The sequence below is a fragment of the Astatotilapia calliptera genome, chromosome 7 (genome assembly GCF_900246225.1).
Source record: "Astatotilapia calliptera chromosome 7, fAstCal1.2, whole genome shotgun sequence".
Taxonomy (NCBI): Eukaryota; Metazoa; Chordata; class Actinopteri; order Cichliformes; family Cichlidae; genus Astatotilapia; species Astatotilapia calliptera.
The window spans coordinates 6,293,426-6,320,562 of record NC_039308.1 but is presented as its reverse complement, the minus strand read 5'-3'; the positions used below and the strand labels follow the sequence as shown (position 1 = coordinate 6,320,562).

The following is a 27,137-nucleotide window of genomic DNA, read 5'->3' as shown; positions in this document are numbered from 1 at the left end:
TAGACTTGATAAATATATTGAGAAGCATAATCTCCTAAGTGATAACCAATATGGCTTTAGAGTGAAAAGGTCCACTTCAATGGCAGTGATGGAACTTGTTGAAGGGATATCTAATGCAATAGATAATAAGGAATATACTGTTGGTGTTTTTATAGACTTAAAAAAGGCGTTTGATACAATTGATCATTCTATATTAATGAATAAACTAGAGAGATATGGCATAAGAGGGATAGCATACAAGTGGATGAAAAGTTACCTGGATGAAAGATATCAATATGTCGAATTCAATAATGTAAAATCTAAGCAGTTGAAGGTAACTTGTGGTGTTCCTCAGGGCTGTGTTCTGGGCCCTAAATTATTTATATTATATATAAATGACATATGTAGTGTTTCCAAACTGTTAAAATGTGTATTGTTTGCTGATGATACCACTCTGTACTGCTCAGGTAAAAACTTAGAACAGCTTCTGACTACAGCGGAAAAGGAGTTAAATATATTAAAAAACTGGTTTGATGTAAATAAGTTATCATTAAATATAAAGAAAACAAAATTGATTATTTTTGGCACTAGACAAATGAAAAATGTATATAAAATAAGGGTTAATGGAATTGAAATTGAAAGAGTGTACGAAAATAAATTTCTTGGAGTGATAATTGATGATAAGCTGAGTTGGAAGTCTCATATAAACCACGTGAAAACAAAAATGTCAAAAACCATTGCTATTCTCTATAAAACAAAGCATGTCCTGAACAAAAAAACATTATACACACTTTATTGTACTCTGTTGCTTCCATATATGACTTACTGTCTGGAGATATGGGGTAATGCATATAAAACGAACACTCTTCATATTTTCAAGTTACAAAAAAAAGCTATAAGAATTATAAACCAATCAAACTATATAGAACCAACTAACATTTTGTTTATTAATCTGAATACCCTGAAATTTTATGATTTAGTTGAATATAAAATGGCACAGATAATGTATAAAGCACAAAATAACTTGCTTTGCCCCAGTACTCAGAAGCTGTTCAAAGTCAGAGAGAGTCAATATGACTTAAGGGGAACAGATTTCTTTAAAAAAAACAAGATGAGGACAAATATAAAGCAGAGATGTGTTTCTGTTAGAGGAGTTAACCTGTGGAATAGTTATGACAGTGATTTAAAAAGGTGTGGTTCATTTTCCTTGTTTAAAAACATGTTTAAAAATAGAGTAATAGAAAAATATATAAATCAAGAATGAAAAGAGCAAAAAGGAGGAAAGAAAAAAACCTCTTGATTCTTTTGCTTTGATGTAGTTACTTATCTAAGGTGGAAAGTTTTTTTTTGTTTCTTTGTTTTTTTTTTTTTTGTTTGTTTGTTTGTTTGGTTTTTGCTTTGTTTTATTATTTTCTTCAAGCCCTGTGTACAGGAGCTGCATACAAAAAGATATTTTGTGAAAAGGGTTGGCGTAATAAGCAAATGCTTCAGCCAATACCTTTTGATTAGCCTTGTCTCATGCTTTCTTTCTTTATGGTAGATTTTTGTTCTGTTTTCACTGTTTGTTTGTTTTTTTTTTCACTGTTTTCACTGAGATTTGAATTTGAATGCTAATCAATAAAATCAAAATCAAATCAAAATTTAAATAATTACAGGCAGCAATCTATAAGGAATGTGGATTATAAAATATTAGCTAAAATTCTAATGAATGGAGTTAATGATGTGTGTATCATTATTGATAAAAATAGACTTGTAGTCTTCAGATGTGAGATAACTTTAAGAGAAATTGTATATACTGGCAATGACACAGGCTTCTTTATATAGGTTTGCATCAAAAGAAAGCGTTTATGTTTCACATTCCTACTTGTAGACAGTGATATAGACATATGTGAATTTTCATAAAAGTCCATTGTGTAAGTAAAAGTAAATGGCTTTTTGAGTGAACCTTTTAATGTTTCCAGTGGGGTGAAACAGGGATGTCCTTTAGGCGCTTTCCTGTATGTCTTTGCTATTAGTCTTCTGCTGAAAAAATGAATGAAGGTTCCCGTTTTAAGAGATATAATCTCTGTGATTCATCTAGAGTGAGAGCCATGGCTAATGTTGACATAATCACTAGCGATCTCCAATCTTTAATATCTTTCTTATAAACGTATATCTTGGAAACGGGATGGGCAACATTTATGCATCAACACAATTAACTAACTCATGCCACTTATGGCTATTTGTCGTACTTTCCTGATTTGAAGTTTGAAACATTTTATAACTGAAGCAGTTATCAGCTGAGCATTGCTGACCTATTTACACTCTTTAGAAACTAATTGTGATTGCTATAGAGTGCAAGCCATTTTAGTGGATTCATTTCCACCCGTTGTTGGAGTTTGCCCCAATTGCATTTTATGTTCCACCTTCTTGTTATGCTGCTTCTTCTCGTCCGCAATGTGAGCTGACAGAATGATCACGGACATAAATCAAAGATACCAACTGCGCTTTTATTTACATTTTACAAGTGAGATGATCACTTAGAGAGAAAGCTAGAAGCAACATGATGTCTCTATGATGTTTCTGAGGGCCCGGTGGCGCCAGTGTCCGGCAGCCTCGCCTCTGTCAGTGCGCCCCAGGGTGGCTGTGGCTACAATGTAGCTTACCATCACCAGTGTGTGAATGGGTGAATGTGTGTGTGAATGGGTGGATGACTGGATATGTAAAGCGCTTTGGGGTCCTTGGGGACTAGTTAGGCGCTATATAAATACAGGCCATTTACCATTTACTTGCTGCAGCTTACTGAATGTTACAGAAGGAAAAAGAAGTGTCCCTCACACTCTGAGCAGAACTCCTGAGATCAAGAAGCAGTACTGGTCCTAGATTTTTCACTAAGTAATTTATTTATAAGCATAGAAGTAGCCTGTTCATTTCAGGCATGAGTTAGGCAATCTACTAAAAGGAGGACAAATTAATATGTCCAAAACAGGCAGACCCAATTAGACGGCAATCCACATCTTAATAAAGTTACTGTTACTTTGTCCCGTGCATAAAATCACAGCAAAAGTAACTACTCACGCTTTTTATTTGCAAAATTGTTACTGTGGTTTGTTTGTTTGTTTCGATGTGACTTAATATAAATACAATGTAACAACAGAAGAGGATTTTATGCTGTAGACTGGGATTGTAACATCTAGTCCTTTATTGGATCTAAAAGTGCCATTTGTGTTGGGTCTGAACACACAATAAGAAAGGAAGAAATTTTATCAATAACACTACCCATTCTGGGTGAGAAGCTGAATGTTAAGATGTTGCCAAGCATGTACAAAGCTGTCATCAATACAGCAAAGCTTTAAAGCGCTTAAGCGTAGAAGCTCTTTGGTTTTTTTACACTTTTGTCTTTTGTACACAATTCCTTACATCTAGAAAAGATTCTAAGATTAGAGTTTGCTGTTGGAGTTGTAAAAAAAAAAAAACCAACAAAAAACTGACAAGGGTCATGCTGCTCACAACAATTCAAAAAATGGCAACTACACAAATCACCCTGACTGAAGCCTTGGCCTTACTTGGTTCTTAAGGTTGCTTGTTTTCTTTTTGTCATACACGAAGCAAGATATTGTAGTTTACACTTAATCTAGTCCTCAGATGCATTCCTAGTCACATTTCTTTTGGATTTGTTTCTTGCGATATTGTTAGAGTGGCTATCACAGCTTCAGAAAGCTTCAGAAAAACTGTTGAATAAACAGAGACTGGCCATCTGGAGTAGCAGGAGTTTTCCTGCTGAGTTGGTAAACCTGCCATTTGATATAAGCCAAGCTGGCCAGAACTGACACTAAGAAATTGAGTACAAAATGGGGCCAGGCCCCCGACTGACATGGATATGTTGGGTACTCCCAGTTTTTATGAAAAGTTTCGAAGTTAACTTGCATTTACTTTTCCAATAGTAAAATTTTAGCTCATATTGCCTTTTGAAGCCTAGCTCTTAGTGACTCTGTTCTGCTGAATGAAAAACTGACACAGATATAAACCAAAGCCATGACCGATGTTGGTGCTTCATTTTGCTATTTTCAAATGTACTCACAGTCTGCAAAAGCATCCCATTAATAAGTTAAAGACTGAAAGGTGTGAAAAGAGACATGCTCACTCCAGTCGTTGCACCGGAGAGCAACTTGGGGTTTGTATCTTGCCCAAGGATCTTTGGCATGCAGTCTCGTACAGCCAGGGATCTAGCGATTGTGGTTAATGGCTGGAAGTTGGGAAATCTCTAAAACATTCTAGCCCTACTGTTTGTTTTTCTGTGTTTCTGGTGGCTTGGCACCATATTTTTGTTATTGATCAAGGTTGGTAAGGTAGGCTGCCACTGTTTATGTCTAGTTGCTAATAGAATGATTTTTATTTCAGCTTAAATCTGGGACTTTAAGATGAAAAGAGAAACATAATACTTTTCAGACACAAGTTATTGTGTTATCCTGGTAAATTAATACTTTCTGTTAATTTTACAGACAGGCAGGACTGAAAGTGCCTGCTTCCTGGCTCTTACAATAATGCCCATCATAACTTCATCTTACTGGATAAAACAGATTAACTTTTAGGACATAATTTATTTTATTATTATTATTTTTTAGAAAAGGTGATAAATCTCAGTATATGTTATTGCAATACTCATACAATAATCATATTGTATGTTTAAAAATTATGAGTGAAGTATTGTGAAAGCGTCTTATGAGCTAGATAATCAGCCAGCCATCCTTTTGTACCCTGGTGCCTTCTGCTTGTTTTGTTCTGAGATGAGAGTGACGCACTGGGTTTGTGATGCATTAGTCAGGGCTGACGCTGCCTTTTGGTCACATTTGAATCATTGACAGAGGGAGCGGGTCATCAGGTCAAAGTTAGGATTTAGAGGGCGCACAAATTCAGAGTATTGTTGAAATATGAAGCACTATTGTTAAACATCCAGTTTAATTTTGGTTGTTCACCATTCACTGTAGTAATGTTGGCGTGTGAGCATTGTAAGAAGAGATCAGCTAGGATCAAATTTAATACCATCAATATATTCTCATATGTGTGTATCAGAATACACTAATTATGTATGCTATCCATGTAGGGTTTTGTCTCAGTTAATGTGCATTTATTGTAGTTTTCTGTCTTTAGTGCATGGTGGTTTTATGAGAATAAAAAGTGTATTTTAAGTTTACCTTGAAAATTTAAAAGCTTGAAAAGGTTTGAAAATTAACCATAGCTAATAACAATGTGCAGCATGGTGTCATTTTATTTACTGTAATTGTTAACCTGCTTTAAAAAGCTGTTTAGCACATTTTACTGGTTGAATATTGGAGCATGAAGAAAGGAAAATCTAATTAATAGCATTCATTAACATTTTAAGGTAAGGCTTTAAGCTGCCCGGTGTGTGTGGCCTTCGAGTGATAAGACAAGGATAATTGTAAGCTGAACATGTGAGATATCCTTGAGCTTTCAGGAAGGGATATGCTGGATGTAAAACTCAAGACAAACAGAGAGCATCTTTGCAACACTAAATGTGGCTTAATAATCACTTTTCTCAAAAACCGGTCACTGGAAGGCATCGTTGCAATTGAAAAAATAGTTTTCAAATAATTACTGAGCTCTGGGTAAAAAGACGCCCCATTTCTGTACAAATTTGTATAATGTGTGTTGCATGTAATGGAACAAAAAGGTCATCGCTTTTCCTTGAACAAAAAAAAGTAACTGGGGTCACAAAAAGCACCAAGAGTGCTAACAACTCTGTTTCACGAATGTTTTCACTGTTCTTTTTATTGGAGTTTGTTTGAAAGGCTGAGCACAATCAGTTGAATTTTTTGTGTGCTTTTCTTGCCTTCTCTTTCCTCTTTTATGCCGTCTTTTGCTGCAGAGACCTTCCTCAATATGGACACAAGCAGTGGCAGTCCTACTTTGGGCGGACCTTTGACGTCTACACTAAGCTATGGAAATTCCAGCAACAACACAGGTTATTTTTTTCTTGTACCGTTTAAATACTTGAATGAAGAATGTTCTTTTTTCTTTCTAAGGGTTGGTTTTATCACTGTCTCAATGTTAAGTTTGACATCTTTGTATACTTACTGACAGGCAGGTTCTGGACAGTCGGTATGGACTGAAGAGATGGCAGATTGGTGAAGTTGCATCCAAAATTGGACAGCTTTATTACCACTACTAGTAAGTGACAGGGCCTCCTGAGTCATGTATCAATGTTTTGCAGCATTATTAATTTGACTAAGGATAGGGTAGTCATCAGGTAGGATACATGTGTTGTTGCCTTTTGAATGAAGTGGACTGCTTATTGGGGTCCCAACATAGGGTCCCGAAAATTCCATGTCTGTTTAGTATCAGCATATCTTCCCTAATTTAGATGGTGGAAGACGACAGTATATTTTACCGTTTTCATGAAGACTTGCCACTGATTTTATTTCAGCATCACGTACATTCTTTGAGAAAACGACAGTACACTAAAATATCAAACACTAACATAGAATTATTGTTCTTGGCTGGCTTAGCGATAGCATGCTGTCTGTGCAGGCGCTTGCAAAGATCTGAAGTTTTGTTAGCAGCACAATGCAGATGTTACTGTATTGGATGCAGTCTCCACTTTACCATCGCGCAATTTTCTTTTTGTGCAATAAAAACAAAAAATTATGTCCTTATACACGCCGCAGCCTGCACCACTATTTTACTCCTCCTGCACACAAACTGAAATCTTTCCCATCCCTACTGCACCTAGAAGGTTTTTTCCAGCAACCGTTAAGGGAAAAAAAAAGAACTGGCAAAGTGTTGGGCATGATGAAATTAGCCACTTCTGCATAAGCAGGAAACGTCCAAACACTGTTTTTACAGCCCACAAAACTCCTTAAATGCACTCCTTAAAAAAATAATAATGATAATTTAATTCAGTGGCAACTACATCTGAAAAAGCTAGTCTGTCACCACAATGGAAGTGCCCATATTTATCCACTTCTTGTTACTACTTTGAGTATTCTAGTCATTATAACTTTAAATATTGCATTACTTAACTGCAAGCAAGCAATGTTTATTTATGTAGAGCTGTTCAAACACAGAACTCAGGAAGTGCTTTAGAGAATGTAATCCAAATTAAAAATTAGGGGAAAAACAGAAATCAGTGGTTTGTGGAAATTCCAACTAGAAAAGGTTTAGAGCAAAGAATCTCTAGACAGCTCTACTGTAAGACGATAGAAAAGAGATCACATTAGTCCAGTTTTCACATCTTTATGTTTTTTTGTTTGTTTGTTTGTTTTATCATTGAAGTAAAACAGTGAATACATGTTAGATCTGGTATGTTATGAAACTTTGAGAGCTCTCAGGTAGCCGCAAACAGCTCAGCTCATTGTCCCTGGTGTCAAAACTAAACACAGAAAAGCAAATGAATGCTGCTGCATTCGTTCAATTTATCAATCACCACTTGCAGATTTGTTTAAAAAGATGCAAATTTGAAATATGTATTCCTCTTTGTTGACAGCCTTCGTACCTCAGAAACAAGTTACCTGAATGAGGCCTTTTCATTCTACTCAGCCATTCGTCAGCGCTCCTACTACTTTCAGGTCAACAAAGAGGACAGGTAAGCTCCAGATATTTTTTGTTAAAGTAGTGTAAGTTGCAGTTTTTGTAAGATGTCTTTAAACGTTATGTATAATAAGCCTGTTTAAATTTACCTTATTAAGAAATGAGATCATACTACGAAAAAACTCCCAATGAAGTTAGTATGATTGCTGATTCAGAGAGGTGTACTACTTTGTCAACTATGTGTGAAAGTGGCTTTCTTATTACCTGGCTGGGTCACCATGGTGACTTATGCTCCAGGCATAACCTACTAGGAGTAGGTTATGTTTCAGTTTAGTCGTCTGGAACCTCCACATTTCACTGATTTTTTTTATTTGCACCATGTTTTAAGCGCAATTTAGGTTCCCCGCTGGGCAAACATGTCTCAAATGTGCAAGTTGTTGCCCAGCTGTAAATATATAAATGTTATAATTTATTATAATCTGCTGCCAAGTCTCTTTTACACAGTTGGAACTGCAGCTACTAGTAACCTAGAATGTTTAAAATGATCCAGTTTAAGCTTTCAGAGCTCTAACGTGCAGCTATCACATTTGATATAAACAGCAGCACCAAGATTTCCCTCAGCGTTGAAATAATTAACTGGAATTAAAATGTCTAATTTTTTGCTCGTTATGCTAAATCCCAAGATTAATGAATTTCTGCAGCATTAAGCTCTTGTGCTATTTGTTCTTGTACTGTTACATTTTTAAGTGTATAACATTCTTTATAGATTTTTATCTCCATTTAATCATTATTTGATAATGTGTCTGAGCGGACTGGACTGCACTCTTGGGGATCATTTAAGTGTGTAAGAGTCATATTATGTGTGAAACTCGCCTTTTTATGTGAGTGTGCACGATCTGATGTCTTTTTTTCCCAAAAATGAGCAAAATTTCTCTTTTCACGCTCCCAGAGTGTAGATATTTACATCAAATATTTGTTGAAAAGACAAAAATGTTTATTGGAGTCTTAAGAAACACAGGGTGAACCATTTGGTGGCTCCAGTCAATTTAATAAACACTGCTTCAACTGTGATAGTGCTTTATGTTGATTTGTTTGTGTTTGCCCGCTCATATTGTCTTTTCTTGTCTTTCATCAGGCCTGAATTAGTAGTGAAGAAGCTTCGTTATTATGCTCGCTACATAGTCGTCTGTTTACTTTTAAACAAGATGGACCTTGTCAAAGTTTTGGTGAAGGTATGGAAGCCATATTGTTAGTACTTTATATTACAGCTTGGTATGCAGGGTTTCAGTCATTAGGTAACAGTTTTAATAATGAGGTACATTCACATGACTATAATTACAAAGTGATAACTTTGTATTAATGTGTATATCGACTACTAATACTAGAACGAAAGGCATGTTATAGAGTTAAAAAAAGGGGCCAAAAACAGCTAAATAAAGGAAGAAACAGTCAAAGTGTACCTATAAGGGAAAACCATTTTGTAATAGTCGAAACTATAATTTGCCAAGTGTAGTACCTGTCTACAGTCCACTCAATACCTTCAAAGTTGAAGATGCTGTATTATAATGCTTAAAAAAAATCCCCCTTAATATTAAGCTGAATTGGGTGAGGAGGAAAAGGTAAGTGTCTTGGTTTTGGACTAATAGCTTAGTAGTTAGTAATGAGGTCACTCGCATCAAGAGGGTTGTGCATGGTCTTCAAAATGTTTAGGTAGGTTGTGCAAGTCGGAGTAGTATCTACATGAATACCATAAGCCAAGTTTTCTTATGTTAAGCCTTATCTTTCTCAATTAAACAAGTCAAAACACAGCAATCAATGTAAATTCATTCACCTGTCAGTGGTTTTATTGTTTTTGCTGAGAAGTGTATTTTCTTAATTTGTAATAGAAAGTATGTTATCATTATTGGGTATGTTGCTCGTGTTGTCAAAGATCAACACTTTGTACATGTTGAGGTACCATTAACAGGTTTTGCAAATCTCTCTTTTAGGTTCTCTCTTTTTTTTTTTAACGTTAGAATATTTTCTAGATCTAAGGAGCTGCAGATATTGTGCTAATATTTTGGGTTTTTTCTCCCTGTAAATGTGAATGAGGTAGTCTACTTCATGAATTTTGTTCACGATTTACTTTTATGATTGTGTAAAAATTCAAAACTGTTCGTTTTTTTTCATGACACCTCTTATTGCTCTTCCTGCCTATCTGCCATCTGCAGGAGTTATCTGAGGAAATTGAAGACTACACACAGCGTTTCAACACAGAGGACCAGTTGGAGTGGAACCTGGTTCTGCAGGAAGTGGCAGCTTTTATAGAGGTAAATAACCATCCAAGCCTAATACTGTTTGACGTTATTTCATTATGTTAGTAATTTATTCATTATATTATAATTGTCATGTTTGTGCACATACAGGTAAACAGAGAAGTCTCTGTTCTTCCTCTTGCCTGCTGGGTGATATACTGGATCCGCACTATTTCTTCAACTGCTCTTCTTCAATTGTTTGTCTGTAACAGGCAGATCCTGTGGTAGTTCTGAACGACAACAATTCTGTCGTCACCATCAGCAATCGGCTGCAGGAGGGAAGTGTGCCTCCACTGGAACAAGGCATGGTGGTTGGGCAGCTCATCCTTGCTGACGCACTAATCATCGGCAACAGTAACAACCAGGTTCTAACCCACTAAATCTGATTCATGGTTTCTCAAACTTAACACACATCAGCATGAGCAGCATGGTGGTGCAATGATCGGCACTGTTGCCTCACAGCAAGAAGGCTTGAAACCTGGCTGGGGTCTTTCGATGTAGAAGTTGCATGTTCCTCAATGTACCTTTGTGGTTTCCTTTGGATACTGCATGCATGTTCTAGTTAAATGTTATTTGTAATCTAAAGTGCCTTAACTGGGTACTAAGACTAGAAAAGCAATATATTTCTATTTCCACAATTGCTGGACCTCTTTTCAGAGAAAACTTGAGACATTGACTCTCAAGTAATATGGATGGATGGATTATTTTATTATTTCATATACGTCCTCTCTCTGGGCCTCTGATCTGATCTTTTTCTGCTTTCTGTGCAGTTTACACTAACATTCAGTTTCTGAAGTGCTGATAGTATTTGCACTGCTCACTCCTGGCTGTTATGACCCAAAAAACTAAAATATTTGTCAAACTTTGTAGGAGAAGATTACAATATAACCAGTAGTTGTTTTTGTTTCATTTTCATTATAACTGCAGCACTGATTTATCTTTGAGGGCTCTCATTTTTCTGTGTATGGCAAACAATTGTGTTTGTGTGTGACTTTGAATAATTTTTCAAACCACAATGAAGGCTGAAACAGTAACTTGATATATTAATATTGTTTTGTCATTTATTTTAGGTGAAGTTCAGTGAGTTAACCATAGATATGTTCCGCATGCTTCAAGCTTTGGAGAGGGAACCAGTAAACCTGGCCACACAGACCTCCAAGCAAGGAACGATGGTGAGTGTCAGGCACATCGTGTAGTGGTAATAATGGGCAAGCCCCCCTCCTTCCTGCTTTACCACTTGTCCATGTTGGCCCAAACAGTATGGAAGCCTTCCACAGATGCATTGTCATCTGGAATATCCTGGTTAATCCATGACTCAGTGAAGCACATCAGGCTTCTCTGACTCCAGGCAAGTGCTGTTGGCTCATGCAGCTTGTTTGCTAGCGACCTAACATTCCCCATTATACTACATGGGAGACTCAGCTTAAAGCTCTTCATTGCTTGAAGCCTCCACTGTATTACGGTCTCCCTCGTGCTCTTCTGTCCCCCACCTCTGCATCCATTTCAGCCACAGAGCGTGTGGTGTGTAACTGCCATGCCGCAATCCCATTCCTCAATGAAAGTAATAGTTCTGCGGCAACAAGGAGAAGAAAAACTTTCTCAACCCACATGTTTGAGAGAAAACTATTGAAAGCAAACTAACATGCTACAATAATAAGTAAAAGACAAAGAAAGTAAGGAAAAAGTTTAAAGTATGGATTAAAAATACAGGAGCAACTGAAACAGGCTGCATGCTGGTTGACGCATGTCCATCGCGTGAGTCTCTGATAGGATTTATCCACAGCACAAACTGTTCCTCTGTATAAACTGTATAGATTTGCACAAGAACACATTTACTGTCCAATCCCAATCTGCTTGTCTGTTAATGAAGATACTATTACTGTACCACATGTATAAATGCACAAATGGCTTATACATTTATAATGTATAGGGATCATAAAACCACATAATACACCTGTACACACAGCAGTGTGCCTCAGCCCCGGGCCTAGAAGCCTTTTGATTTCACTTGCATTTACATAAGGTTTTACAATCTTTTCTTTACACATGCAATGTTTTGTGTGATGTTTCTCCACAGGAACCCAACGAAAAGCCAGCGAAGAGAGAAAACCCTCACAAGTATTTGCTGTATAAGCCAACCTTCAGCCAGCTTTTTACTTTCTTGTCTGCCTCTTTTAAGGTCAGTATGATCGCAGGTTTCCTCAATAAATATTCAATAAGTTGAGATTTTTATCTCCAAGATGTATTATATATTTACATTATTTGCATTGTTAATATTTATATCCTCACTTCTTTCCACTGCTATCTGGGCATTGTTTTCAAGTTAAGCTCATAAAGGGAACATATATATATCCACTCAAGTCAGTAAATCAGGTAAATCGGTGGGATTGGATTGGGCATGATTGATGTCAGAGCCCAAACAAATCCATGGAGTGTGAGGAATCATTTGTAGACCTCTGAGTTAGGATGGTATCGAGGTACAGATCTGAGAAAGTGTGCAGAAAAATATCTGCAGCATTGAACGTCCCAATGAGCAAAGTGGCCTCTATCACTCACAAATAGAAAAAGTTTGGAACCACCTGAACTCTTCCTAATTGTGGCTTCCTGGCATTCGGGGTAGAAGAACCTTAGTTGAGGAGGTGACCAAGAACCCTATGCTCACTCTGACAGAGCTCCAACACTGCTCTGTGGAGAGAGAATAACCTTGCAGAAGCACAATCATTTCTGCAGCACTCAACTATTAAGGCCTGTGTGGTAACGTGGCTGGATGGAAGCCTTTCCTCAGAAAAGGCACATGACAACCCACGTGGAGTCCTTCAGGTGCCTTTTAGGCCATGAGATACAATATTTTCTGTTCTGATGAAGCAAAGATTGAACTCTTTGGCCTGAGTATCATGTCTGGAGGAAACCAGGTACTGTTCAGCACTTGGTCATTACCATACCTGTAGAGAATCATGGTTGTGGCAGCATCATGGTACGGGGATGTTTTTGGCACCAGCAACTGGGAGACTAGTCTGACTTGAAGGCAAGATGATTGTAGCAATGTACATAGATATCTTGGATGGTAATGTGCTCTAGAGCACTCTGGACCCTGGTCTGGGGTGAAGGCTCATCTTCCAACAGGACAGCGACCCTATGCACACAGTCACGATAACAAAGGAGTCACGGCCCAGCCAGAGCCTAGACCTGAACCCGATTGAACGTCTCTGAAAAGATCTGAAAATGTCTTTGCCCCAACCCTTCCTGTCCAACCTGAGCTCGAAAGGTTCTACAAAGAAGAATGGGAGAAACTGTCTAAAAAATGGGTGTGCCAAGCTTGTATTATCATACTCAGACAGACGTGGTTGTGAATTGGCGCTATATAATTTCAACTGAATTGAATGGAGTTTTTCGGTTATCATGCGCTGTAAATTATTTAAGATTAGTAGTTATAGTAAAATGAAATACTTGAATTTGTGACTTAATTTTTTTATCTTACCACTTTTATTTCCAGGAGCTACCTGCTAACAGTGTTCTGCTCATCTACCTGTCAGCTACTGGAGTCTTCCCTACTGGGCATTCAGATTATGAGGGTATGTTTTTCTTTTTTTGTTTTGTTTTTTTTGTCTGTAATTTCATGGAATTTCTGAATACGATAATAGACCGATTCGGAGTGGAGATCAGTAATGTCATTACAGCTGTTAGCACATGTTTGTGGTAGGAAGTAAAAGTGAAAATACGTGAAAGAAATCTGATGAAATGTCTTGAAAAAGTCAAAAATGTCTGGTTCGTGAGACAGGCTTCCAGGTTTTATCTGATGTAAAGTTTTTAAAAAACATTCAAGCAAAGTCATGGATGTAACTAATAACAATAAATTAGAGACAACAGCAAATGCAACACTGCCATTTCAAGAGTTTTTTGTTATAGTAGGCATGTTTGCAGCACTCGTGTCCTGCCTTCCATTTTCTTCTGCTTATCGGGGGCTGGGTCGCAGGGGCAGCAGTGTGAGCAGAGAAGCCCAGATTCTTTTCTCCCCAGCCACCACCTGCAATTTATTCGGGGTTTCCTAGACCCGCCGAGATGTATAATCTCTCCAGTGTGTCCTACTGGTTCTACCCCTTGGCATTCTCCGAGTAGGACATACGCAGAACACTTTAACCATAAGGCATCCAGGAGGCGTCCTTGTCAGATAGCCGAGCCACTTCAACTGGCTCTTTTCGGGGAGTAGCAGCTCTAATCTGAGTCTCTCTCAGATGGCTGAACTCCTCACCTATGGAGACTCCAGCCACCTTTTGGAGAAAGCTAATTTCCCCTGATTCTACTCCCAATCTCGTTCTTTTGCTTGTGTCCATGGTTCAGCTTTGGCTTCATTAACTGGTAAATCCGCAGCTTCTCTTTCATGTCCACCTCTCTCTTCATCATGTACCGGTATAATGTCTGCATCACTGCAGCTGCGGCTCCAATCTGTCTGTCGATCTCCTGCTCCCCTCTTTCCTCAATTGTGAACACATCGTGCACAAAAAGCATAGCTGAAATTCTGAGGTCACCAAGCTGGAAGCCTTTCACCACTTGGCCACACCTCAATATTCTGCCCATAAAAAGTCTGAACAGAATCGTGACAAAGGGCAGCCCTGAGAGAGTCCAGCACCCAATAGAAACAAGTCAAACTTATTGCCGGCAATACAGACCAAGGGACTGGATTCCTCATAACAATGGGCTGAACACCCTGACTCACACAGCACCCCCTATAGGGTACCATAGGGTTATAGTCAAATGCCTTCTCCAAGTCCAAAAAACACATGGAGACTGGCTGTGCAAACTCCCACAGACACTCGAATATCCTCGAGAGGATAACGTCCTGGTTCAGTGTTCCCAGACACAGAACAAAACTCGCATTGTTCCTCCTGAATCTTGGGTTCAATTAACGGACAAACTCTCCTTTCCTTTGGCATAGACCTTCCCAGGAAGGCTGAGGAGTACGATGCCCCTATAGTTCCCTCCTGAGTCGCCTCACGGTTTGTCCATCCAAAAATCTTTTTCCATGGCTTCACCGCTCCCACACCACAGTTTGTTCTGCTTGGCCTGCTGACATCAACTGCCTCCAATGTGTTACAGGCTAATCAAGCCCAACAGGACTCCTTTTTCAGCTTGATGGCTCCCTTCATGGATTACCACCACACCAGGCACCAATCACTTTGCCGCCACATCAAAGGGGATCTAGAATATGGATGGGAATTGATAAGAATTTAGCTGATTCCGTTTTCAACTTCATTTAACTATTCGGTTCCTTATCAATTCTCATTGAGTCCCCATTGGCTCAGTTTTGAGAGTCACCTCCATTGCTCAGCAGCATATCAAAGACATATAGGTATTTCCCCTCTGTTATGATTGGGGTTGGGAGTCATTATTTAAAGTTTATTACAATTAAAAGTAAAATTGTGCATTACTTAATTACTCCCAAAAGAAAGTAATTTGTTACACTACTCGTTACATTACTTTTGCATTTCACTTTAAAATGACCTGAAATGCATTGTCTTATAATTACCATTTAACAATATACAACTGAAATCAGCTGTTTACAGCAAGTGCAAATGAAACCGTTAAGCAGGATCAATAGGCAAGCACACTAACAATTAAAAGAAATTGAACTACTGGGAACCGGTTCTCAAGTCTCATCCCTAATGCAGAACAAGGTCCGTACAGACTCAGTATACTTAGCCTCTCTTGGAATGCTGTTGAATTTGTACCTCAGGTGGTTGAAGATGTTGTGGACAGTGGCTTCTACCAAGCATTACCAATGCATATTTATGACCGATACAGTCTTTTCAAGTTACACCAAAGAAGCGTCTAACCCTTTCCCACAGGACCATATGATTTTGGAGGAGTTCTCACGAATACAAATCGAGATGTGGTGAATGGAGAGACGGTGCAGAAGAGGAATCAGGCCCAGAAGGAAATGCATTGGTGAGAATTTCCTAGCAATACTTCTAACTTTGCTTTGTTTATTCAGTTGACAGCATCTAAACCAAAATCAGAGGAAGTGATTTTACCTATTACTTTTACTAATAAGTAAATGACTTTCAGGCTTTCGTGCTGAAAGCCTGACTCTAAATATGTTTACATAAGTCATAATGTGTGACAGAGCTTACTAAGAATCTATCTATGTTACTTGAAAAGTGCAGAACCTCACTGAGGGTTTGCTGAGTTACATTTGCTTGGCATATTGCAGCCTTCATCCAGGAGACTTATTCCCTTTCACCCGGAAGCCTCTTTTTGTCATTGTGGATTCTTCAAACAGCACGGCCTACAAGGTATGTAGGTGAAGACCTTCCATTTCAGAGACGTTTAAATGGTGAGGAATTGTTGATGGGCAAATGGAGGGAAAAATGTGATGAGGGAATCTTTTCTCACCTCACAACACAACTTAAGCCCAATCAGCATAAAAAGAAATTCGCTCACTACGCATCACCTTGTAGTTGGCAGCTGAACACTAGTGGACATATGGTTGCATGGGAGATCCTCTAATTCAGGGGATGTGCAAGTTATGATGACAGGGCCAACTTGAAACCTGTAACTGAAAATGTTTGTTAGGTCTTTCTCATGCCTCCTTCATAAATTGCATGAACAAACACCCTATCTTATGTCAATTAATAGTTTTCTTCACTCCATTAGTAACAAGTACTCGCCTCAAAGTTGAGAATAGTTTTATCTGTGTGGATACCGCCACATTGCATCACTACTAGTGTGTTCAAACAAAATGCAACGTGAAGTTTACATCCACAGTCTTTTGGAAAGAGGTGAATTGACAAAAGCTTGTGTTGTCCAATATGAAAAGATCAGTAATTCTCCGGTTCTTTGGCAAAAAAGTTGCTTTGTGGTGCAATATAAAGACACCTCAGCTGGAATTCTCTCATAGACTGCGTATTCTCCTAATGCAAGAATCTAAAATGTAGGGCAACCTTATTGATGCAGGTTGAGGCCATATGTAGCTGTAGGATTAAACTTGACTTTTATGTAGAGATGGGGGGGAAAGTGAGAGCAGTTGGACCAAGACGGCAAGAGAAAATAATCAACCTTTATAAATTGTATTCCTTTTGTAGAATGTTAGGGGCGAATATTCATGAGTTTCCAGGGATGTGCACATATTGTGTCCTAGCAGACTAATCAACACTGTTGTCACTAGTCAGTACCAGAGTTACTAGTGGTTTAATCTAATTGTTACATTTTAATTGGTGCTCCAAAAGGTCGATGGCCTCTCTCTTAGCAATAGGGTGACGGCTAAAGCTGTCGCCTCCTTGACAAGGTGTTCAGACGGGCACGTCCTACTAGGAGGAGGCCCCAGTGTATACCTGGGACACACTTGGAGAGATGGCTCAATGTTTCCCAGGATAAGTTGGAGGAGGTGGCGGATCGTGGAGGCAGGACTTCTCTGCTCCTCCCTCCACGAGCCGACTTCAGATAAGCGGGAAAAAAAAATGGCTGCATAACTTGTTGTTTTGTTATTTTAGATTTGAACTGTTATTGAAGTGGTTGTCATGGTGCGTGCATCATTCATAAAGCATGGCTCAATGTGCCACACTTTAATCACATTTGAATAGTTTTTTAGTTATTCATTTGTTACATTTTAGTAATGAACATCTTGTCTCATCTTACGTAGATTTAAATACATAAATTTAAATTAATATTTCAGCGTTTCTTAGTTTTAGACGAGGGGGGTCGAGGTAAGAGTAGGGAATTAAAATGTAGGGGATATTACTGTTAAAGGGGAGAGAGGGATGCTGAGAATGAAGGTGTATGAGAGAATCTGCTCATGGGTTTCCTGACCAAATGTGAAGCTAATTTTTTGCCAAAGTCGAAATATTTATGAATTGAGCAGATGCTCACCTCTGTTCACATCACACAGCACAAGTTTGTGTCAGACGTTCAGCTTTTGTATGGATGTCTCTCAATCTATCTTCAAGATAAAAATGTCACTAATGTCCACAGCAGATATATCAAACGTGCCACTGTTGTTTGTAAGTATATTTCCATAATTAAAATGCTTGTTTCTGTCTTTGTTTTATTAGAATTTTACAAATCTATTTGGCCAGCCCCTGGTGTGCCTACTATCACCTACAGTATATCCCAAGAGTGTACAAGGTGGGTGTCACTGCAGAACCACACTCCTTTAACCAGAAGACCTAAACGAACTCCATCTTCGTCTGTTTGCCTAACTTCCTCTCTGTGGCTCCGCTGTCTGAGTGTTTTGGTTGAAAGAGAAAGAGGCTTTTAGTCTAATGTTAGTTAGACAAAAGTAAATTCTGGACTGTTTGTAGCAGCTGATTAATCCACATTTAACATGGGTGTCATTGGTATCTACCAGTATTTTTATGTTTGGTAAAGATGCTGCTTTCAGTGGAAGCTTTTCAGGCATCGAATTTCCTTTCAGTTTACAATGTCTCTGCTTCACCTGTTTAGATCAGTCTCAGCGTGGGAGTCTCTTCACTCTGTTCCTCTACAGTCCGCTCTTGGCTTTCTCCTCCGTGTGTGGCTTAAACAGTGTGCAACGAGGTCTTTGGGAAAGAGCTCAAGAATTCCTTCGCAAAGTGTACCGTGACATTGGGCAGATGCTAACACGATCGCGGACCATAGGTATGTTATGGAGATTAGCATGGACTATGAAAGGGTTACTGTGACGACCCATGTGTACTGTATTTGTGACCATCAGGTGAGCTTCGTAGGTCCCTCCATGAAAATAAACTTCTCTCTTTCTTGAGAAGTTTAAATCTATGGTGGATTTAAGGCTGCACTGAAATAAATTGTGATGCATTCGTCTTCTGTTGATCGACTTATTTACACATTGTTTAATGCAGATCAAGCCTTTTTGCAGTTCTTTGGTGACGAGTTCCTGCGGCTGCTGTTGATCCGCTTTGTGTTCTGCTCCGCTGCACTGAGACTGCATAAACTCTTTCGGGTAAGTCTGCTTTCCTTAAGGAGCCACATTGTTTAAGTTTATATGCCAACAATGCACCATGCATTTCCACAAACCAGTGTTTCTTAAGCACTTGCAGTAAGTCGTATTTATGCATCATCAGGAGGTCATGTCATGTCAGCAAATACTCAGTAAATGAACCCACTAAAGTCCCCAGATTATTACAGGTTTACAGTTATTGATTATTTTAATAATCAATATTTTAATATTAATTATTCCATCGAGTAACTCAATAAAAAACACTTATGTTATTATGGGGGCAATAATAAATAATATTAATAAATGAGAATAACAGATGACTTTCAAAATAAACTGCTATTTTTTTAAATTTTATAATAGTTTACCTGCATACAATAATTTTTTAACCTTCTCATTGTGTTTAAATGCTATTTAAATCATGTATTTTTAAAATTTCTCGTAAATGAAGGAAGCTCTTCTTAACGCTTAAACCTTTGATTCTCACTTCAGAGTGAGAACCCTTCAGTGACCACCAAAGTATTTTTGTCAGGTAGCTAAAACACAATTTGGATGTTTGTGTGCTTGCAGGAATCTCAGAGTTTCCCGGAATCCTATCCAGAGCTCCCCAAACAGGACACAGTGGAGAGCAGCCTTCTACAGAAGCATATTTTGGAGCTGGCGACCATGCTGGACGTGCAGAGCTTATTTTGGGATGATTCACTGGAAGCCTACTAACATCTTCACACAGGGCAGTATGGCGTATATGTAAATACAGACTCCACTGCCAAAGCCCTCATGGTCATTTTGTTTTTTAACAGGTAATGAAAAAAAAAAAAAACCCAACATGCAAGTTCATGTCCTCCATGTAAGTGTTAATGTCATGCAACAGAAAGATGTTCACATAGTTTCTTCTCATAAATTCCCCATTTTGACTCTCATTGGCTTGCCTGGTAAATATGAGCAACATAAGAGTAAAACAAATGAGACGCTCCACATTACTGTTCAACTTACTAGTTCTTGTTTATCAGCTTCTAACTTTTTTCATGACAGCAGACTATCATCAAGATGATAACAGCCTTGGTAGTTTGTTGTAAAAAGATTTTTCATCATTTATTAACGTAAAGGAACAAAGAAAGGAAACATTCTTGGCAGCTTTCATGTGGTTTTTGATCCACCTGTAAAAAAGACAAGCATGGTAGAGCTAAAAATGCATCAGGAAATGTAATAGTTATTATATGAGCACATTATTCACCAAAAATATTATTAGTGCTGGAGTTTTGTGTTTGCCAAACAGCGCTTGGTGTATCAACTTGCAGCACGCTAAAGGTGCATGAGGTTTTGTTTCGCCACATGTTGTGAGTTAGTCGCTTTCATATCATTAACAAACTAATTCGGAGACTTTTTTTTTTCAGCCTTGTGTGACGTGATAGTGCTTCATTTCCCATTTCACTGTGCTGTACTTGCATGCTAAAAAAGGCAAAGACGTGTGTCAGTTAGTGTGCTCCAAAGAGGATGCTCCACCACACAAAAGAAATTGTAGATGTTCAGATGACTTGGAATGAGAAAGTAAAGGGAAGTAGTGCATGTGTTGCATGGGCCTGTACAGTTTAGTTAGTCAATTGGTGAAGACAATCTAGTGAGAGGTGGGAGAGGTGGTGACCTGTCAGAGGTTCAAATTGTTGTGCTTTCTGATAACACAGATCGTTACTTTTATTACTGAAATGGCTAGGCACCTGTTATCTTCATGACGACAGCATTAACGTGTGGCCTGCCACCTAATCAGAACATTCTTAGCTGCTTTCTTATAAAGCACAAGAAATACCAGTCGTGCTCCTCTCGCTATGTCCTTAAGTCATTGTTGTCACCATACTGGCTGGTGGCTTTCACTCCTTTAAGCTCAAAGATGGTTCCAGGCAACTTTGCACCGCAGGAATTCAGGGCTGCCCCAAAAGTTGACTATGAATGCCAATTTATCAGGATCCTAAAAGCAAAACTTATGGCTTTCTGGATGAGCTTTGTTTCTACCCTTGCCTGTGGCCCCAAGCTGCAGGGAGTGACTTTAGAGATTATAGCCCAGAGCTTCCTTTGAACCAACTGTGGTGTCTCGTGGCGATAAACCGCATTCACACTGGAAGTGATTCCTACCAACATATCGATGAGAAACCACAGAAAGTGAACAGTATTTAGTGACTATGGGTTTAAAAACATGCTGGCGACGCAACTTCCAGGTGAGCGACTTAAATGACCACCAATGAGAATGAAGAATACTGTTGATTGACAAATGACCTGGTATTAAATACATTAGAGGCTCACCTAAGTGATCGGGCATCAGCTTCAATGCAATGTGCAACGAATGAGTCAGTCAGAAGAGCCTCAGAGTACGGCTTCTGCTCCTCCACATCGAAAGGAACCACGTTAAGTTGTTCCAGCATTTGACTAGATGCCTGCTAGGTGAGGTGCACGTCCTACAGGGAGAAAAAACCATGACAGTCCCAGGACCCGCTGGAGGGTCGAGCTTCCCTGCAATCTCTGCCAAAACTACAGCCTTCAAATCCTAGACCCATAGATGGATATTAGAATCCCTATTAGCTGTGTCTTAAAGGAAAGCTAATCTTAGTGGGGTCCAAACTACATTAATATCAAATCCATATGAGAACTTGCATAGCACAGTACTAAAACTTCATAAAAGCATACATAAATGTATAAAAAAGAGCAATTTGACATATCTGCGATCAGTTATATTAGTGTCTGTTGCAAATTTTGCACATTTGTTTGTGCTTTAAAAGCATTAGACTGCTACGTATAGACTTTGGCTTTTGTTGTTGAAATCTTAGAGTTTATCCAGTGAGTGAGTCCCCAGTAGGTTGTAAGGGCTGCTAATGCAGTAGGTTTGTTAGCGATCCTGGAAACTGTAGCAGTTCAGAATGAATACTAAAGAGAATGCTGCACTAGACCAGCCTGCGAGTTCCTGCAGTGGAAAACCGCCTCCCATTTGCCATTAAATGTTTAATTCTCAATTCACAATCTGTCTCTCACAGAGGCTTGGAGGAATTTTAGCTCAATTTTACCTCCAACTTATTGGTAGCTTTCTTTGTTTGATTATTTAATTGTCTTTTAGAGAAAACGTTTGATGTTTTTGGTCACACTGAAATGCATTCATTGTTGATTTGGTCTTTTTATGTGATTATTTGTGAATAGAAGTGTGTGTGTATATATATATATATATAGTATATAACATCACCAACCAGTTCCATTGAAACCTCTAACATCTAAGAGGTATTAGCTAAAAAGAAAAATTGTCTTTATATTCAAACTTTCAGTATTACATTGGCTAATATGCATGCCTCATATCTTTAATGTAGTGGGGCAGATGTAAAAGGTCCAAAGGTTTATCAGGAACTGCTGTCGATTTATTCCTGGCAGCAGCAGGGGAAAGTGACTGCACATGGCTGCTGAAATTTAACTGCACTTGTTGAAATGTTGGAATGATACAGCAATGCAAGAAGCAGCTGGTTGAAATGACATTTGACTTTTTAGTGTTGATTTTTTTTGTTATTGCCACCATTGGAGTGTGCACACATGATGTATAATAGTGTTGCGCAGAGATGTGTTTGTTCAGTATTTTGCAAGACTATGTAATCCATAATGAAATATGAAGTTAAAGCGAGGAGGAGCAACATGGTAAAGAGGCCAGTTTGTTCTTTGACCATTTTTCTCTAGTTACATTCCAGCTTTCCGAGGATGTGAAGAGAGGCAGAGGACGAGTGTTTTCTCAGTGTTACATTTGTCTATGGAAGTCAGCTGTTTCTACATTTTCTTTTCTTTTTACCGTAATGTGTTTCCTGTATTGACAGTTATGACATTTAAAATATTGTAGGCTTGCACTTTATGAGATTTAATGTTCTTCTGATCTTGTTAGTTGTTCTTTAGTCCAGAAATTGAAAAATACTTTCATGTTGTTGTTCTTCATACCAGCCCTACACACTGGTGACCTTCTTTCTCTTGAAGAGTAAAAGTTACGTGGGTCACTGATTTTAAACTTTTCATCTTTTGTCATGTTTTTAATAGCAGTTGGCTGTATTAAGTAGGCAGCAATAACATGTCATTTACATGTGTGAAAAAGAATGAGAAAGATTTCTGTGGTGCTCAAACGTAATGCTGTTGGTGAGGATTGCAATACCAATGATGTTTTCTAACACTTTGTATCAATGGTACACAGTAAATCCTCAAACACTGCATACTGACAAATTTGTCAGGTACTATTCCAAAAGTCTTGTTTCTGTGTTGTTATAACTTCTTACTGTACATTCAGTTCTCAGAGCTCAAAAGATCTCTGAAAAGGTTCAACACTTTGGCCTGCTGACACAAAATTAGCATTTTTCTATTGGAAAATAACCCCAAACACAAACTGCTGCTGCCCCTTCATCGGAATTATAACGACGAAACCTGATAAATAAAAGAAACGAAGAACGTAACTTTGAGCTTCTGTTAACCGTTTGTGGAACTTCTGTTTCTGTTGTTCATGTTCAAAACATCACCACAAATGCAACATTTGTTATGTAGCAGCACTTGGATCATTGATGCAAACAGTGTGTATTATTTAAAGTTGCCTCTCACAGATGTTTCCTGAAACTTGTTTTTTTTTTTTTTTTTTTGGGGGGGGGGTTCATGTTGCAGTCAATTTTATACTACTCTACCCAGCAGCGTATGAAGCATGGTGCGATAACATGTTTATAACATTCTGTATGATGGAAATGGGTCGTGAGTCACATGATTTAATGGCTATGTGAAGACTAGATTGTTAAACTGTTTTTTGGTGCAATATTCTCGAGGTAAATTCACTGCACATTTTTTTTTTTTTTTTTTTTTTTTTTAAACAATAGAACAAAAAACCCATCAGTAGTTCACGCAAAATAACAGCTATGTTAAATAAAATGTCAAGTTGTGTAAACAAGGTACTAAAATTGTATCACTAAAATAGCTTCTGTGAACAAAATATTAACAAGCTCATCTTGTATGATATGTATGAATTTGATTAAATAAGGTAGCTTGTGAGAATGAAATATTTACAGATTATACAATTATGCAAACAACATGTTGCAAGTTGTGCAAACAAATTACTAAGAAGGTGGATTCTGTGAGACGGATGGAACTTTTACAGGCATAATATGACCAAGATGACTCGTGTGGGAAACATCACTGCGCAAACGAGAGACTGTCACAGTACATGCTTTACATCCTTTGGTCGGTGTTTTTAGGAGGATTTAAATACTACTAGCAATGAACAAAAACAAATGACACATTATACACTGCAAGTCGAAATGTAAAAGCAGTGTGTGTTACAAGCTAAGTACCCCCTATGATTCAGAAACTCGTAGAACCACGTTTAACAACAATAACTCAAAGTAATCAGAAAGTCCCATCACAGCATTTTAGTCAGGTTGAGGTCTGGACTTTGACTTTTTTCAGTTATTCTGTTATAGATTAGCTGCTGTGTTTAGGGTTAATGTCCTGTTGATGACCCAATTTCATCCAGGCTTTAACTGTCAGACAGATGGCTTCACATTTAAATCTTGAACATTTTGGTATACAGAGCAGTTCATGCTCCACTCAGTGACCGCAAGGTGCCCAAATCATCATCGCTCCACCACCGTGCTGACAGTTGGTCTGAGGTGTTTGTGCTGGTGTTGTGAAATGGAGCTCTTGGGTTTGTTGCAGTGTTTGAAAGATTGACACATGTCTTGAATGTTTTCCACTTGTGAATAATCCGTCAAACAGTGGACAACAGATTGTTTGGAAATGGCCATTTAACACTTGCCAGGTTGATGGGCAGCAACATTTTCTTATTAAAGATCGTTGTTGATGTCTTTCCTCTTTGGCGTTGTGTTAACACACCTGAATGCTCAGGAGCAGCAAACTACCTAAACCTGAGCTTATATGGAGGTGCTCACACTTGCTGATGATCAGATAATCAAGTGGATTTGATTAGCAGTGCCTGGCTGCTGCTTGCCATCTTAATTCCTTTTGAAGCAGTTAAAGTGTGCCTACTTTTTCACACGCTGCTTCTGCATTTGACACAAAATTTAATATGTTGTGTGTTATGTTGTTGTTCATTACTCCAATGAATTTATCAGAATGTGTAATCTGCAGGATTATACAGAGGATATCACTACTGTAAACTAAAATGGAAATCTAAACCCTGAAATCCAACTCTGTCCAAACCACAAAAGACTTTTTATTCCTCTTCTGCTGTCAAGTTGCTATTCCTGTCATAATTATCTGACATGTTGGGTGTTCAAGGACTACAAATGTTCAGCGTTTTGTGACATAAATTTGCCTTATTTTGAAAAGTTTCACTCTTTTATTTTCCAGAATTCACACGGTCATATATTTATATTTTTGTTGCAATCATGCCAATTCAGTCCATTTCAAAGTAATCAAAGTGAAAATGCACAGAAGATGCTGTGATTTTTGAAGGCCAGCTATGGGGGTGAAATCTGCCTAGGCAGTATTAGAATCCAACAGAGCACAAGAAATAAACTTGTTTTTGACATGGACGCACAAAGCCCCAACTCCACGTCAGCAACCTGCTAACGCACGTCACAAATAACTGCCAACTGATCAATTCTGATTTCTTCCCCAGATGTGCAGGGGTCCTTTCTACTGTTTTCTACTTGTAAAATTGTCCAAAAGATGGGAGCACCCGTCCTTTATACCCACATGTGTCACATGCTTGTGATTATCAGTGTCAAAATGTCAAATGTATTTTTAATATTTCTTTAAAAAAAAGAAAAAAAAAGAACAGATGTTTATCTGTAAGCAGCATGTTTGTTTAGAGTAGGAGGTGCCAAAGACTGGTGTATTCTCATGTTCCCATCTTAACAATGATTAAAATCAGTTATTGTATCAGATGTTGCTTTTTTTCCCCTCTGTGATGGAGCCAATAATGAAAACAATATTTGGCTTCATTAAAGGAGTGTCCTGTGACACATCAGAGATGATGTGTGTATGTTTCTTTATTGTTGTATGTTGTTTGTGTTTAAAGAGTTCTGTGATACAATCAGCTTTACCCGTTTGTAAAGCAAGCCTTTAGCTGTGTTGTAGTGTGGGGAAAAAAAGGCTAGTGTGCCTGAGTAGCACCTTAAATCTAAAAGCAGCCCATTAGCTGATACACTCAACAGATGTGTTTCAAGGTTCAAAGATTTCAAATATCTTTCAAAGATTTTCTTGGGGCACTGGCTGCTATTTATTCGTATGAATCATGCAAGCACAGAAAAAGGATCTAACTAAAGGAATAAGTCATCTCTACATATAACAAACAACGTAGAATCTAAACATATGTGGTAGACACTTTTTTTCATTTGTCTTATTCCTGTAGTTGAATATTTTTCCATCTACAAAGTTATGGAACATACAAGTCTTGGGCCATATCCTGATCACTTAACCCCCAGCCACTGAGAGAAGCTGCAGCTCTAAGATAAGATAAGATAGAACTTTATTAATCCCTCGGGTGGGTTCCTCTGGGAAATTCGACTTCCAAAAAAAGCACAGCAACGACCGAAGTTACAGTTACAGAACTGTTATATATATATATATATATACACACACACACACATATAAATACAGAGACAAATATAAATAAAATATACAAAGGGGATAAATAGAATAAATAGGAATAAAAAATAAAAATACAAGTGAATTGCACATTTCAAGTATTGAGTCTATTGCACTGTTGACTATTTACAAAAAGTATTGCACAAGGTATTGTACAGTGAGGTGAAGAGGCACTACAGCTTAGTTGTTCCCCCCTCCTTTGTCCTCCTGTTTCCCCTCCCTCTCCCCTCCAGAGAGGAGTTAAACAGTTTGATGGCGTGTGGGACAAAGGAGTTTTTAAGTCTGTTAGTTCTTGTCTTGGGGAGAAGCAACCTGTCACTGAACAGACTCTTCTGGTTGTTTATGGCCGTGTGCAGAGGATGCCTGGCATTGTCCATAATGTCCATCAGTTTCTTTAATGTCCTTTTCTCTGCCACTGTCACCAGAGTGTCCAGCTTCATGCCGACCACAGAGCTAGCCCTCCTGATCAGTTTCTCCAGCCTGGATGAGTCCCTCTTTGCTGTGCTGCTCCCCCAGCACACCACAGCATAGAAAAGTACTCCAGCAACCACCGACTGGTAAAACATCCTCAGGAGCTTCCTGCAGATGTTAAAAGACCTCAGCCTCCTGAGGAAGTACAGTCGGCTTTGGGCTTTTTTATACAGGTGCTCTGTGTTGCATGACCAGTCCAGTTATTGTCCACCCACAGCCCGAGGTACTTGTACTTGTTGACCACCTCCACCTCCTCCCCCTCTATCTGAACCGGCAGTGGACCTTCTCTGGACCTCCCGAAGTCCACAACCAGTTCCTTAGTCTTTGAGGTGTTGAGTTGCAGG

At 38.5% G+C, this 27,137-nt stretch overlaps 1 protein-coding gene across 3 annotated transcripts in view; it reads left to right on the top strand.

Moving 5' to 3' along the window:
• The window catches only part of scai (suppressor of cancer cell invasion), a 30,958-nt gene extending 5,252 nt beyond the window's left edge, over window positions 1-25,706 (top strand). The window contains exons 2-16 of one of the 3 annotated variants that reach the window (XM_026172738.1): window positions 5,846-5,941; window positions 6,065-6,147; window positions 7,463-7,561; window positions 8,642-8,738; window positions 9,717-9,815; window positions 10,013-10,165; window positions 10,871-10,972; window positions 11,878-11,979; window positions 13,294-13,372; window positions 15,644-15,743; window positions 16,009-16,090; window positions 17,846-17,918; window positions 18,237-18,410; window positions 18,632-18,732; window positions 19,297-25,706. In XM_026172738.1, the coding sequence (XP_026028523.1) occupies window positions 5,918-5,941; window positions 6,065-6,147; window positions 7,463-7,561; window positions 8,642-8,738; window positions 9,717-9,815; window positions 10,013-10,165; window positions 10,871-10,972; window positions 11,878-11,979; window positions 13,294-13,372; window positions 15,644-15,743; window positions 16,009-16,090; window positions 17,846-17,918; window positions 18,237-18,410; window positions 18,632-18,732; window positions 19,297-19,443 (1,515 nt within the window). In that variant the 5' untranslated portion in view covers window positions 5,846-5,917 and the 3' untranslated portion in view covers window positions 19,444-25,706. Of the gene's footprint in view, window positions 1-5,845; window positions 5,942-6,060; window positions 6,148-7,462; window positions 7,562-8,641; window positions 8,739-9,716; window positions 9,816-10,012; window positions 10,166-10,870; window positions 10,973-11,877; window positions 11,980-13,293; window positions 13,373-15,643; window positions 15,744-16,008; window positions 16,091-17,845; window positions 17,919-18,236; window positions 18,411-18,631; window positions 18,733-19,296 lie in introns of those variants that run through there. The other 2 variants (XM_026172737.1, XM_026172739.1) reach the window with 2 other exon arrangements.
• Window positions 25,707-27,137: the final 1,431 nt, after the last annotated feature.